At 44.2% G+C, this 14730-nt stretch overlaps 1 protein-coding gene across 1 annotated transcript in view; it reads left to right on the forward strand.

Annotated features, from left to right (window-relative positions):
• The window catches only part of LOC311232114 (protein AF-17-like), a gene marked incomplete at its 5' end in the record, with an annotated part of 63430 nt that overhangs the window by 17134 nt on the left and 31566 nt on the right, over positions 1-14730 (forward strand). Inside the window, 3 exons of the mRNA XM_084318801.1 lie at positions 9354-9471; positions 9648-9714; positions 9986-10134. Coding sequence (XP_084174927.1) covers positions 9354-9471; positions 9648-9714; positions 9986-10134 — 334 coding nt within the window. The remainder of the gene's footprint in view (positions 1-9353; positions 9472-9647; positions 9715-9985; positions 10135-14730) is intronic.

Raw genomic sequence — 14730 nt, forward strand, 5'->3', positions numbered from 1 at the left:
TGTTTTTTTAGGGGTGGGACGATACATCGATCCAGATCGATATATCGATCTATTATCAATAATCAAATAGGATCGATTCAACGTAAAAAGATCGATTCATATTGCGATACTCTTATTTTGAAAATCCGCCGACGTCATCGCCCCGCGCCCAGTGTTGTGAAACTCCGTTTAACATCAACAGCACACAGAGCGTCACTAGAGCAAGACTAGTGTGCCTAAGATAACGTTACGTTAGCGTAAGCTAACAAGCTAACCCAGAGCCGAGCAAGACTAGTGTGCCTATTCTGTGACCCAAAACATGTCCCTGCCATTTTATTCCGCAACGGGTCCAATGCATCTAACCTGCTTTGCAATCCTCGCCACTCCATTATGCCCACGTCGCATTAAAGATCGAAGATAACGTTACGTTAGCGTAAGCTAACAAGCTAACCCAGAGCCATAGGCAGAGAGAAGTGGGGACTGGGAAGGAGGGTGCATTCTCGGGATAGCCCCACTAACAGGATCTGGCCGGCTTTTCCAGCCAAAATACAGCTCTGTGACAGTAAATAGGATATTAATATCGAGAGAAAAAAGAAAAACGAACCAAAAACAGTGAACAGGAGGTCTATTTGTATTAAAAACAATAGATTGTTTTTCATTTAAATGTCTGGAAGAGCTCAAAAATAAAAATGTCAAATGATATTTCCATTGCCTTTTTTTGTGTTGATTTAAATGTTACTGATTGTGTTAAATGGGCATATAATATCGTCTCATATCGATCGCAGGCACCTGAATCGAATCGTATCGTATCGTATCGTGGCAGACTTTGTGATATCGGATAATATCGTATCGTTGTCCAAAGAATCGATATCGTATCGTATCGTGATGAAACTGGTGATTCCCACCCCTAGTTTTTTTGCATTGTTGACCAGAAGCAACTCACTGACAATCGACTGTTATTAGATCCATAGCTATAATATAAAATATAGTTTTTAGCAGTGCAAACACGCCATTCTATCCATTGTATAGAACGCTGGCACTGAAGGCCCACAGTGCCCCCTGCTGCCTGGCAATCAAAGTGTTAAAACAGTATAAAAAAAATATAATAATAATATGCACAACTTGCTCTATACAGTCTGGGGTGACAGTGGCTCATTTACATGGCTCAGGAGGTAGAGCGGTCGTCTGGTAATCGGAAGGTTCCCAGTTTGATTGTGGCTCCTCCCGGCAGCATGTCAATGTGTCCTTAACTCATTGATCGCCGGGCATTAGCCTCATCCTGTAGTAGCTACCGCCACCGCTGTAAACGATGGGAGTCACTCACCTTGTTTGCAGGGCTATAACTATTTAAATATTATAGCTATGGATGCAATAATATGGCCCATTTGACATCAAGTATCTATCGTTCAAGATGTGAAAAAGGAATATTTTTTCCATCCATACATTCCCGTTTTATACCGTGGTGAATATAAGTATGGTTTTAGAGCGGTTTAGGATCATTCCTGGGAGGCTAGTAATAGGCCGCGACGCATATTATACTTAATCCATTGGCATTTCATCCCTATACACGCTACAATTAAAAATTCAAATGCATGTGATCGGTATATTATGTTCCATCATGCATGCATGAAAGGGGGGGGGGTCGTTTCTGATTAATTGATTGTCAATAACGGCATTCGTTAGTACAACAGCATACGCTGATCAGGGCGATGGCTGTGAAAACAATGCACAACCAAGCTGAAATGTACGTTAAATTGCTCTTACCTGTGGCCAATGAGATTCCAAAAAGAATATTCCAATTATTTGATTGCCATCTGCTAGATCGTATGTCCATTTTGGGCCATACCCCCCACAGCATAATGAATCGGGCGTCCCGAAAGACATTCAATGCGATCGGGTGAAGCTCTTGATCCACGTTACTAGAAAACTCCGCCCGGATGACTTTCATCTACGCACAGAGATACAGAGTCTCAAATGCAACATCGGCCGCATACCACCAGACCTTTGCGATCTCAGACTCATTCCCTATGGTACCACAGCCTTCCTGGATGATTTATGAATGGAAATAGCGAATAAAAGAAATAACGATCAGGGAGCTCCCATAGCTCACCGCATATCTCGGCGCTATTTCTGCGTCGGGGAAAACCGTGCTCGTCACGGATCTGGGGGACACGAGTTCGATTCCCGGACCCGCCGTCATTTCTCAGAATGTCTTCCCCTGCTCTACATCCCATTTTCAACCTGTTTCTGTCGGTCATGCTTGACCAGAAAAGCGATAAACGCTAAAAAATAAAGTAAAAAAAAAAAATTACGATCAAATAACGAGTATACTCGTTGTTGGCGTTATTCGATTGGCGGCCAATAATGAGTATACTCGTCGTTGGCGGGGAATGAGTTAAGCAAGGCACTAGACAAACCCCTAACTGTTCCCCATGAGCAGGTTGGCACATTACATGGTTGCCTCTGTGTTTGAGTGAATGAGTGAATGTGAGACATAAGTTGTAAAGTGCTTTGGATAAACGTGCTATATAAATGCAGTCTATTTACCATATACAGTTTGGGCCACTTTCCGTGCCAGCCATGCGGTGCCCCGGAACCCTGTTGCGTGCCAACACTCACTTCAATGATAGAGCTCTCATATTTGCGAACGCATAAACTCTATCTTAAATTATGGCTATGTGTATAATATGGCCGTCGCTTATCAATGACTTGTTTGCAGTCAACATTGTCGAAACGGATTGTTTTTTAATCGGTTCATTTCCGTTTTATACCATTTTGAAAAACTTGTTTTTTTAAAGTTTCAGGAAAATATAAAGATTCGCCCTTTAGTGGAATACACTGGAATACAAAAAAATTTGTAATTTTTCTGCCTATTTATGAATCGTTTTCAAATAAACGCTAGATTATCGATAGTATATGTGTACTTATGCACGCTTTAGAAGCGGGCTGAAAAATCGATTATCCATTTCCTGATCAGCACACACGCACACACACACATAGGGCCCACGTTGATATATAGGTGAAAAAAGCTCAGATTATCCCAAGACTGGTAAAATAGATTCCTTACCTCAGATCAGATGTTCTCCAAAAATATTATTCCAATTCCTGATCGCCATTCCAAATATCGATCGCGTTTATTGATCCAACGCTGGCGCTGGGTGGTCGAAACACCGATTCCACGCTGTTCTGATGGTCCACAATGAATCCGATCGGCTCGAGTTACATGCCTGAGAAGTAAAATGTGGAAGCAGGACTTGTTTTTTTCCATGCGTTTCATTCAATCCAATCCAAAGGGGTGCAGTACCATCCGGAGAGACGATAGGGGGCGGTATTTTCCCAATGGAGCTCAGAGAGAGTTCCAGTGGTAACGTGAGGCTAGATTGATGAAATATGAATGGAAATCGCTAATAAATTAAAAAAAAAACGAGATCTCATCGTTGGCACTCAAAGTGTTAACAGCTGATATGTAAACAAACACTTGTGCTTGTGTTGCTTTAAAGAATGCCACTTTTTTGCCGGCTGTGTGAAAAGGGCTAAACTCAGTTTTGCAAGGTCCCATGCACGCATCAATTTATTTTATAAGAGACTGTCTTTTTTAGCACAACCAGGAGACAGACATAAGCTGTTCAAATTGTCATCTACTCCCTATGACACCAGAGCTGCTCACCATATATTGCTAGATGTTCCCCCTGTTAACACTTCCTTTGATAAATCCTCCTTCCAATTTGCTGCTCCCAGCAGTTGGAACGAGATGCAAAATACTTTGAAAATGGACAAATTGATCCCCCTCACTACTTTTAACCTTTTTAGCTGTAATTTGTCTGTTCTGCTTCATGTATTACATACCATGTCATTTTATTTGGTTGCTTGTTTTAATTATTTCCCTTACTTCTATGATATATTTTTTTTTATTGTATTGTCCCCTTTCCCTGTTACCCTTCGAGAGACCTTTTTGTCCTCTCACCAGGCCGACATTGTAAATAAAAATGTGTTCTTAAAGGAACACGCCAACATTTCGGGAAATTAGCTTACTGTCTTCTCCAGAGAGAGACAAGAAGATGGATACCAGTTTCCTCTCTGTGCGTTCAGTAGAAAGCTATCTGGCTGCACGTTAGCCTAGCTTAGCACACTGAATGGAAGCAGACATGACCGGTTAGCCTGCGGGAGGCCTCATTGCTTTCACCAAACGGTTTGTGTTTCCGCGTTCCCGTTTTGCGCTCTGATTGGCCACTGACGTTTCTGGTCATGTGACATGTGTGCCCAATCGTGTGACGGCAAGTTCTTTGGACGGTTAAGCTTAGGCGCTCTTTAGAAGTTGGTTAAGGTTAGAGTTTGTCTTAGAGCAGGGGTGTCAAACTCATTTTCACAGAGGGCCACATCAGCATTATGGTTGCCCTCAAAGGGCCAAAGACCGTATAAATGTTAATGTAATGTAAAATAAATGTAGCTACTCATTTACATATTGTTAAACATGTTGTTTCTGTATTTATTACTTATTCAAGTTATACATATTGCATATGCATTTGCATAGATGTAAAAATATATGTTAGCTTATGTTATTTTAACAAATAATTTTAGTTTATCAGAACCCCATATTACTCCATCAATCAATGATCAAACCATTCAAGTAAATAACAAAGAAGAATATCATCAAATACAAGCTATGACATTAAGTTTGTTCAAAACCTTTTTGTCACAGTCAAGCGGGGCAGAACTAACAACTGTGAGCTGCAAAGAACACGTGGGACAGATGTAGCAGATGTTACAAAAACAAATGGCTGCACACAACCTTGCAGAGGCCATACATCCAACTAATGGAAGATAGTTTAATTAACTTTAATTAACAGATTGCAGAATGGGTACAGTACAGTACAGCTCAATACACACAATTGTTAAGGGGATGCAGACCAGAGAAAGACTTTCGACTTGTTTACATCAGGGTCCCCCATTTTCAATTCGTAATGAAATTGCTATTATGTGTCTGCATGAACACACAACTGTAACTGTACTCAAAAATAACAAAATAAGGGTTGTCTCAGTTCACAACTATATTGGTCAAGTTTTGGGTGGGACTTGTTTGCGTCCCTACAGCTTCTTATTCAATTGAGCGAGATGCTCGGTTATGTCACACAGCCAGCTTGCATCTGACAGTTCAGACAATATTTCTTCAACCCTTTGTTACCTATTCCGCCTGGATCTTTTTTGTATTTTGGGCTCTAAAATTGTCAAAGAATGTCTGAGGAGTAAGTGCTTTTGGCTTTTTTCCTTTGTTATTTCATCAATACCTCAGATGTTCAACACACATGTATGTGTAAGAATGTGTAATAACTAAGGCTGTCAAAGCTTTATTAACGCATTAACCCACAATTATTTTAACGCCGCTATTTTTTAACCCAAGATTAATGTAAAAAAAAAAATTACCAGAGCTCTTGGGGGGCCACATCAAATGACGTGGCGGGCCGCATTTGGCCCGTGGGCCATGAGTTTGACACCTATGTCTTAGAGCATGGCGATAGAATGCCAGCCCTGATTCCAAACTCTAACCTTAACCAACTGCGAAAGAGTCGCCTAAGCTTAACCAGTGATAAACTAGGCGTTAGGTCGTTTGCAGGCTGTTCGACGTGGAAATGGGCTAAGACACTGCTCGTCATGCGATTGGGCGCACATGTCACATGACCAGAAACGTGCATGGCCAATCAGAGCACAAAACGGGAACGCGGCAACACGAACCGCTTGGTAAAAGCATAGACGCCTTCGGGAGAGGTTAGTTGGACAATGCCTGTCCGCTTCCATTCATTGTGCTTAGCATAGCTTTTTACTGAACGCACAGAGAGGAAACGGGTATCTTCTTGTCTCTCTCTGGAGAAGACGATAATCTAATTTCCCCAAATGTTTAACTGAGCTGCCTGGTTAAATAAAATCGAATGTAAAATGGTTTATCACCATCCCCGGTCCTTTAAGGCCATATAATCAGTATCGGCAGTTAAGAACAGGCGTGGCGACCTCTGAGGCAGGACACGCCAAGTCATGCGCTGCGCATATCAGCTGATAGCTCCAGTCATCTCCTGTATACTGATAAGGCAGCCTATTTTAAAGACATTCCGTCACATACTAAACTTGTATGCTGTGTGTGTGTACACTCTGCGGCGCTGCTTAACAGCTGCAGCTGTTAGTGTAAGCTTTTCAACCACCGTCGCCTCCAGCCTGGCCTGCTCTGGTTCAGCTCTGTACCATAGCTTTACCCAATAGGGAGGTTGAGTTGTTTAATATAGCCTAATGGGGAATAGTTTTAGTAGCCTGGATCCATCTCAAACCCCGCCCCTCTTTTCTTGATCCAATCACGACTGTTGCTGCTACCCTCGGACAAACAACGGTTGTAATTGGAGGAGTGATTCTTGACAAGGGCATTAGAGCATGAGCATCCCTAGCACCTATTTGTATTTTCGTACATACATTATATTGGAAGATATTTACTGTATAATCAGAGGGCTTCATTTTGCAACCTTTTTATTTTTTATTTTAATGGTGCGACTAAAATGTATAACTAGGCGACCCAGTGCAATTTGCAAATATACCCCTGTTTTTATTTTATTAAAAAATAAATATTAATCATCATGGGACAGACAATTGCTGTGTGTTTGAGAGAGAGAGGGGAAGGGACTAGACAACCTTCACTCCATCTCCTTCACTCTCTCCAGTACCTTCTCTCTCTCTCCAGTACCTTCACTCTCTCTCCATCTCCTTCACTCTCTCTCCATCTCCTTCACTCTCTCTCTCCATCTCCTTCACTCTCTCTCCAGTACCTTCACTCTCTCTCCAGTACCTTCTCTCTCTCTCCAGTACCTTCACTCTCTCTCCATCTCCTTCACTCTCTCTCTCTCTCTCTCTCTCTCTCTCTCTCTCTCTCTCTCTCTCTCTCTCTCTCTCTCTCTCTCTCTCTCTCTCTCTCTCTCTCTCTCTCTCTCTCTCTCTCTCTCTCTCTCTCTCTCTCTCTCTCTCTCTCTCTCTCTCTCTCTCTCTCTCTCCCTCCCTCCCTCCCTCCCTCCCTCCCTCCCTCCCTCCCTCCCTCCCTCCCTCCCTCCCTCCCTCCATCTCCTTCTCTCTCTCTCTCTCTCCATCTCCTTCACTCTCTCTCTCCATCTCCTCCACTTGTCTCCTGCAATAAAACACATTAATTCCTTTTTCATAAGAAGAGATCATACAGAGACCTCCATGCCACAGACAGTAGTCCCATAAATATGATGAGGACAATTTAGGCAAGTCATCAGGAGGTGATCCAGTAAAAGACTCTCTCCCACAGTAATGGCTTTTTGACGATTTACACGGCAGACAGGAAAGGTACTGTCCTCAGTGTGGCCAAACAGTTATGGGTAAAACTACCGTAAATTTGCAGAATCAGCCACACAGTTTAAAACATGAAGCACTCATAAAGCACAATAACACTACAGAACATAAAATGTCCAGGCACAGATTTATCCTGCAATGGCACAGTGCTAGAAGTAGACACTGAGACCATTTGACATTTGAAATGGAATATCTCTGCACCCTAATGACATAAACGTCTAATGCATTTTAATTGTCTGCATTTGTAAAGCACCATCAGCCCATTTGAATAGAATGGGGAAATAATTAAACGTGTTGTGCTGAAGGTCAATTGAATTAGCGCTACAACGTTTTGTGCTGGTGCTACTAACATTTTCAGTAGGTAGGACCAGTGCTACTAACAGTAGGTAGGACCAGTGCTACTAACATTTTCAGTAGGTAGGACCAGTGCTACTAACAGTAGGTAGGACCAGTGCTACTAAGAATTTCAGTAGGTAGGACCAGTGTTACTAACATTTTCAGTAGGTAGGACCAATGCTACTAACATTTTCAGTAGGTAGGACCAGTGCTACTAACATTTTCAGTAGGTAGGACCAATGCTACTAACATTTTCAGTAGGTAGGACCAGTGCTACTAACATTTTCAGTAGGTAGGACCAGTGTTACTAACATTTTCAGTAGGTAGGACCAGTGCTACTAAGAATTTCAGTAGGTAGGACCAGTGTTACTAACATTTTCAGTAGGTAGGACCAATGCTACTAACATTTTCAGTAGGTAGGACCAGTGCTACTAACATTTTCAGTAGGTAGGACCAGTGCTACTAACATTTTCAGTAGGTAGGACCAGTGTTACTAACATTTTCAGTAGGTAGGACCAGTGTTACTAACATTTTCAGTAGGTAGGACCAGTGTTACTAACATTTTCAGTAGGTAGGACCAGTGCTACTCACATTTTCAGTAGGTAGGACCAGTGTTAACAACATTTTCAGTAGGTAGGACCAGTGTTACTAACATTTTCAGTAGGTAGGACCAGTGCTACTAAGGATTTCAGTAGGTAGGACCAGTGTTACTAACATTTTCAGTAGGTAGGACCAGTGTTACTAACATTTTCAGTAGGTAGGACCAGTGCTACTAACAGTAGGTAGGACCAGTGTTACTAACATTTTCAGTAGGTAGGACCAGTGCTACTAACAGTAGGTAGGACCAGTGCTACTAAGAATTTCAGTAGGTAGGACCAGTGTTACTAACATTTTCAGTAGGTAGGACCAGTGCTACTAACAGTAGGTAGGACCAGTGCTACTAAGAATTTCAGTAGGTAGGACCAGTGCTACTAACATTTTCAGTAGGTAGGACCAGTGCTACTAAGAATTTCAGTAGGTAGGACCAGTGCTACTAAAACTTTCAGTAGGTAGCGTAGGGTGGCTACGTGGCGTAGTGGGCAAGGCGCTCGCCACGAATGACGGAGACGCTGGGCTTGCCTGTTCGAGCCCAGCGCTCCACATTGCTTTCAGTTTAGCTGGTCGTTCATACTAATACACATTGGCCGTATTAGGGGGTGGGAAACTGATGGGTGGGGATCGGGCGTTGTGGACAGCGACTCCTACAGGTCGGTTGGTGCGCCTGCGCAGTAGAATCAGGAAGTGTCGGTGGCAGCGTGAGCCTCCCACGCGTTACTCCTCGCCACTGAGAGATCGAGCTGCGCAGGTGAAAAGATGCGACTGCTGTTACCTCAAGTACCGGAGGGGACTTGTGCTATGTATGACTTAGTCCACATTGCAGCCGGCTTGTGGGAGGCAAGAAACAGCGTTCGTGACAGGGGAGGGTTGAATTGGATGATACGAAATTGGGATGGGAGAAAATATAGAAAAAATGGGAGAAAAAGTGGATAAAAAAAAAACGTTCAGTAGGTAGCGCCAGTGCTCCTTGTGGAAAAAGTTAGTTCAAGTGTAAAGTTCAAGTATCAACTGTTTTTTCTTTCCTATAAGCGTGTCCAATGCAGATCTTCCGTGGGTCTCTTCTCAGTGAGATGTCTTTCTGTGTCGTGGTGCTGCAGGTCCACCTGGGCTCCAGTTCTTCCTACAGCCTGACCTCCACTCAGCCTTTCGCTAGCTGCCTCTCCTCAGCCTCAACACTGCCACCACTACTGAGCCAAGCCCAGACCTCACTGCCAGGTGAGACAGACAGACAGACAGACAGACAGACAGACAGACAGACAGACAGACAGACAGACAGACAGACAGGCAGGCAGGCAGGCAGGCAGGCAGGCAGACAGGCAGACAGACAGACATCAATAGAGAGGATATGATGTAATTTCCAGATCTCATTAAGTAATCTTTCCCCCCCTCAGAGTCCGACCTCGATGACTGTCGCTTCCCGTGCCAGGGGAACTCACCGAGGGAGAGCCTGTCCTCACAGTAAGCCTCACTTGTCATCTTATAGCAACAGCATTCTGTGACTTCTCTTCCTGTAGCCGTGAAGCAAAACAACCACTGGGACCAGCGTTCTAAACCTTTCATTCACTTAAATAGAATCCTGTGGTCCCAGCGCTGTCGTGTGGTCGCTGAATTTCCACATTGTTGTCAAGGAAACGTTGTCAATGTCTAAACCTTTTTTTCTTCTTCCTAGCGACCTTGTAGCTGTAGCGCTGTTAATTGATCACCTACACCCCTCTCCTCTGCCCCCAAGGTCTCCTATGAGCTGTCTTCCTCTGTTGTTTGACCAGAGGGATGGGGTGGGTCCAGGGTTCAGAGCGCGGCCAGAGAACGTTCCTCCTTCCACTTCCCATATAGAGCTTCTGCTGGAGAAGCACAGCAACGGAGAGATGGGAGTCAACAGTGAGTGGGTTTCATTTACAGTTTAATTTAGTTCAGCCATTTGAAAGTGTTTCCACTTCAGTATTTGTGTTTAAAGCGATCGTTTGGATTTTTGGACATTAACTCATTGGACGCCACTCATGAATAAAGTCGGGTTAACTCGCCGACGCTTGAGCGCCAAACCAGAGAAAAGTCGGGTTTTCTATCGTTATTTCTTTTATTCGATATTCCCATTCATAATCCATCGAGGGAGCCTGTGTTATCATTGGGAATGAGTCTGAGATCGCAAACGTCCAATACCGCCGCCGGCCGCCTTGCGGCCGGTATTGCACATCCTTTGAAACTCTGTCTTGGGCTGTGTCGATCTAAACACAGGGGTCTCAAACTCGCGGGCCAATTGCGGCCCGAGGGATGACATCAAAGTTTAGTGTTAATGCGGCCCGCGCGCAACTGTTTGCCGAGTCGTTGCGTGAGAGTTGGAAGTTTGATTTATTTTATCACTTGTAGGCTACCATAGCGCAGGCTCATGAGTCATGACAGCAACGTTATGTTAGTGACTTGGTTGAAACGTGATTCCGGAGTGATATCAAGTAAAGTGGAAGGCAAATGCATCCTCGCTATCTCCTCTGACTGCGAGCAGTGCTCTGCATGTCCGGCTGCACTGCCACACTGTCTGTCTGTGTCTGTGTACGGGTCTGGTCCAATCACATTCAGCATCCCGTCAGCGTTTTCCCCCCTCACCCACAGTCTGTGAATCAGATGCAGAGTAGGGGAGTAGGGCGGGTTTTCACGGAATGCAAGTCGTCTCTCTCTTTCAGTCAGAGCAGAGTTGACAGCGCATCTACAGTAAACTCGCTCCCAGTTTTATCTCCGTGAGATAAATGTAGCTACTAGCCTAGTTTCGCCAGCAGGCAGCCAGCGGGAAAAGATGGCATTTTCAAAGATGGTCAGTAAAAGAAAAGTCGACTGCAATTCAAAGGTGAATGGACTGAAAAATATGCGTTCATCCTGAGTCCCAGCACCAAACCAATGTGACTATATGCCAAGAAACTGTAGCTGTAGGGTGGCAATTTGAAAATAATGTATGACTGAGTGATGGAGACCATGTTTGAAGGCAAACAAAAGCAAATCCCCCTCAGATCGCACAGCAACCAGAATAACTGAAATACTGGCTGGTGATTTGATTAAACAGCTTTGTGATAGAATAAAAAAAATGCACAGTGCATTTCCATAGCTGTGGATGAGTCCACTGACACAAATGAGAAGCCTATGTTCTGAAGAACCATTCATGTTCTGAAGAACTGTTCATGTTCTGAAATGTTATTGCTAAAGATTGAGAAGATTAGATCAGTTGTACTTTTTTTTGAATACTTGAAACCCTTTTTTGTGGAATATTTGATGCAGCCCAGCCTCACCCAGACTCTACCTCCAGCGGCCCCCAGGTAAATTGAGTTTGAGACCCCTGATCTAAAGTGTCCGAGCGAGGTTTTCCATGTCGGGCAGGACAAGCGTTTATAACGCATGGATTGAGGAGAATCAAGCATTCCCGGTTCATGTTCTTTGGTGGATTATGTTGGCAACACGATCGACATCAATACTTGGAATGGCGATCAGATAATTGGAATATTCTTTTTGGAGTACATCCTAGTCAAGGTAAGGGCTATATGGTATCAATCTTGCGTTGATCCTATAATTCCTTCACTGCGATCCGAACGTATGTGTGTAATGCAGGGGTCTCAAACTCAATTTACCTGGGGGCCGCTGGAGGTAGAGTCTGGGTGAGGCTGGGCTGCATCAAATATTATATATATATATATATATATGATTTTTTTTTTGCTAAATCAACTCTGCCTCTCTTTGTTAACTACAACAAGCGATGCTGTTTGTTATTTAAGATGAGGTCGGACTCTGCACCGACAGATTTGTGTTCATTGTGCTGCTTTTATAAAGCCTCAAATGACGACTTACAATATTTCATGAAAGAAAGAAAAAGAAAGTGTTTTGTTTGTCTAAGATTCAAAAAGGTTTAAACTTTACAGCACTGACAAAGTTGAACAAAGTGCTGTACAAGTCCCACAACATAAAACAAGAGGAATGAGTCTTTGGCTGAACGTGATCTTCATTCTGGCTAGCTCCTCATAGAGGGGGTGGGAGGGCTTCTCCAGGATGGCTTCTAGCTTTTTCCGCATCCTCCTCTCAGCCACCACCTCTAGATTAGCCAGCTCACCACCCACTACGGAGCTAGCCTTCTTCACCAGCTTGTTCAGCTTGCTGGAGTCCCTTGAGCTGATGTTGCCCCCCCCCCCCCCCCCCAGCACACCATAGCAAAAAAGAGGACGCTGGCTACAACCGACTGGTAGAAAGACAGCAGCAGTCGGTTGCACGCGTCGAACGACCTGAGTCTCCTCAGGAAGAACAGCCTGCTCTACCCCTTCTTGTAGAGGGCCTCAGTGTTGTCCGACCAGTCCAGTTTTTTGTTCAGGTGTACTCCAAGGAACTTGTCGGACTCCACCATCTCTACCTCCTCCCCTCCGAGGATTATGGGAGAAGGGGGACCCTTCCGCGTGTAGCTTATTCCCAGCGGAAGAGTGCGTTGCGTGCGTCCGCGTTTTCTCTGATTGGCCATGACGCCCATGTGACCACGGCAGCGCGAGAGCTGCAGCGCGGAAATAGGCTGTCTATTGCCATTCTCTAAGACAAACTCTAACCTTAACCAGCTCCTTAACAGCGCCTAAACTTAACCCTTCTAACCTTAACCAACTCCGAAACAATGCCTAACCTTAACCATAACCAACTCCGAAACAATGCTTAAAGTTAACATGCCTAAACTTAACCGGCGAAAGAATGCACGTTAAAAAAAAAAATATATAAGGGATTCGAACTTGTCACCAACGGACCGCACGATCCACAGCAATGCAGCGCTGCCAGTTGAGCTAAGCGTCGAATGAAAAACATCTGGGATTACGGCTACATAATGCCGCAAGCTCTGCCAATCAGGGAAAACGCGGAAGCACTCGGCAGCACTCTTCCGCTGGGAATAAGCTATAGGCGACCCTTCCTGCCTCTCCGGTAGTCCACCACCAGCTCCTTTGTATTGCTGACATTGAGTTGGAGGTGGTTACTGTCGGACCAACCTACGAAGCTCTCCACCAGAGCCCTGTACTCAGCCTCATCGTCATCCATGATGTAGCTGGCGATGGAGGAGTCATCGGAGAACTTCTGCAGGTGGCACATTGAATTTATTTGACAATCAAAATTACATACAATACCCATTTGATTTGGGGACCCATTTGATAGGTAAAATGGGTGGGGGGGGGGGGGGGGGACACAGGATAGGAGACCAAGGGGAGGGGAATGCCTTTACATGAGAGTTGGGGAATTAATAAAGTGAGTAACTGTGGAATAATATATTAATTCCCCAACTCTCATTTAAAGACATTCCCCTCCCCTTTGTCTCCTATCCTGTGTCCCCCCCCCACCCATTTGACCTATCAAATGGGTCCCCCCTCCTCCCCCTTTTTCACTATAAAGGGCTCCTCCCGACAGCATTCGAGGTCTCTACCTGGGTCATTCAGCTGATCACCTGGGACGATCTGTTAATCTAGTCTAGTTAATAAACCTTGTTATTAGCTGAACCTCGGTTGACTGAGAACATTCTTCAGGATATTCACAATACAATATCCCACACAGGCCTAAAGCTATATTATATATTATAGCTATGGATCTAATAATATAGTCGATTGTCAGTGAGTTTCTTCCGGTCAAGATGCAAAAAACACATAATTTTTCCATCCATACATTCCCATTTTATACCGTCGTGAATATGAGTGTAGTTTCAGGGCGGTCTGGTGTAATTTCCAAAATGCTGGGTAATGGCCGGCAACCTGTATTCTAGTAAAAGCGTTATCGTTTCTTCCCTGGACTAGCTACTGTTCTCAAATCAAATTTAGATTATCGGTATTATGTTTCATCATGGATGCATGAAAGGGGGGGGGGGGGGGGGGCGCCCCTCCGTGCTTTGATCGCTACCAACGGAACACGCCACAAGTACTGATGTCGACCGTGTTGCCAACGTAATCCAGCAATGAACACGAACCGGGGGGCCCGACCCTCGTTGATGCATGCGTTATAAGCATTTTGCTTGCCCGAGTACTTAGACTCAGGCCGCAGATCGGCCCAGACACCAAGCCATATCGTTTCAAATGGAGTGCAATAGCGGCCGCAAGGTGGCAGGCTTTTTATTTTTATTTTTTTTACTTTTGCGATCTCAGGCCCATCCCCAGTGATAACACACAGTTGCCTGCATGTGTTATGAATATAAATAGCGAATAAAAGAAATAACTATCCAATAACGTATATATACGTGGTTGGCGTTCAACGATTGGCGGACTAACACGTATTAAAACGTTGTTGGCGGCCATTGAGTTAAGGTCCTGAAATTGCAACGTTTGATGTCAGTTAAACTGCCCCTGGTTGCATAGGAGTGGGTGTCCCTAAAGCACATAAAATTATTTGATAGATATGAGGGGACCCTATTGTACATTATTTTATGGGTAAGGCCCAACTTAATTTGAATAACCCGTTTTTCCACTGGGAGCCAGTTAAGTTGTTTAAATA

The sequence above is a fragment of the Notolepis coatsorum genome (genome assembly GCF_963971535.1).
Source record: "Notolepis coatsorum genome assembly, chromosome: 7".
NCBI classification, from domain to species: Eukaryota; Metazoa; Chordata; class Actinopteri; order Aulopiformes; family Paralepididae; genus Notolepis; species Notolepis coatsorum.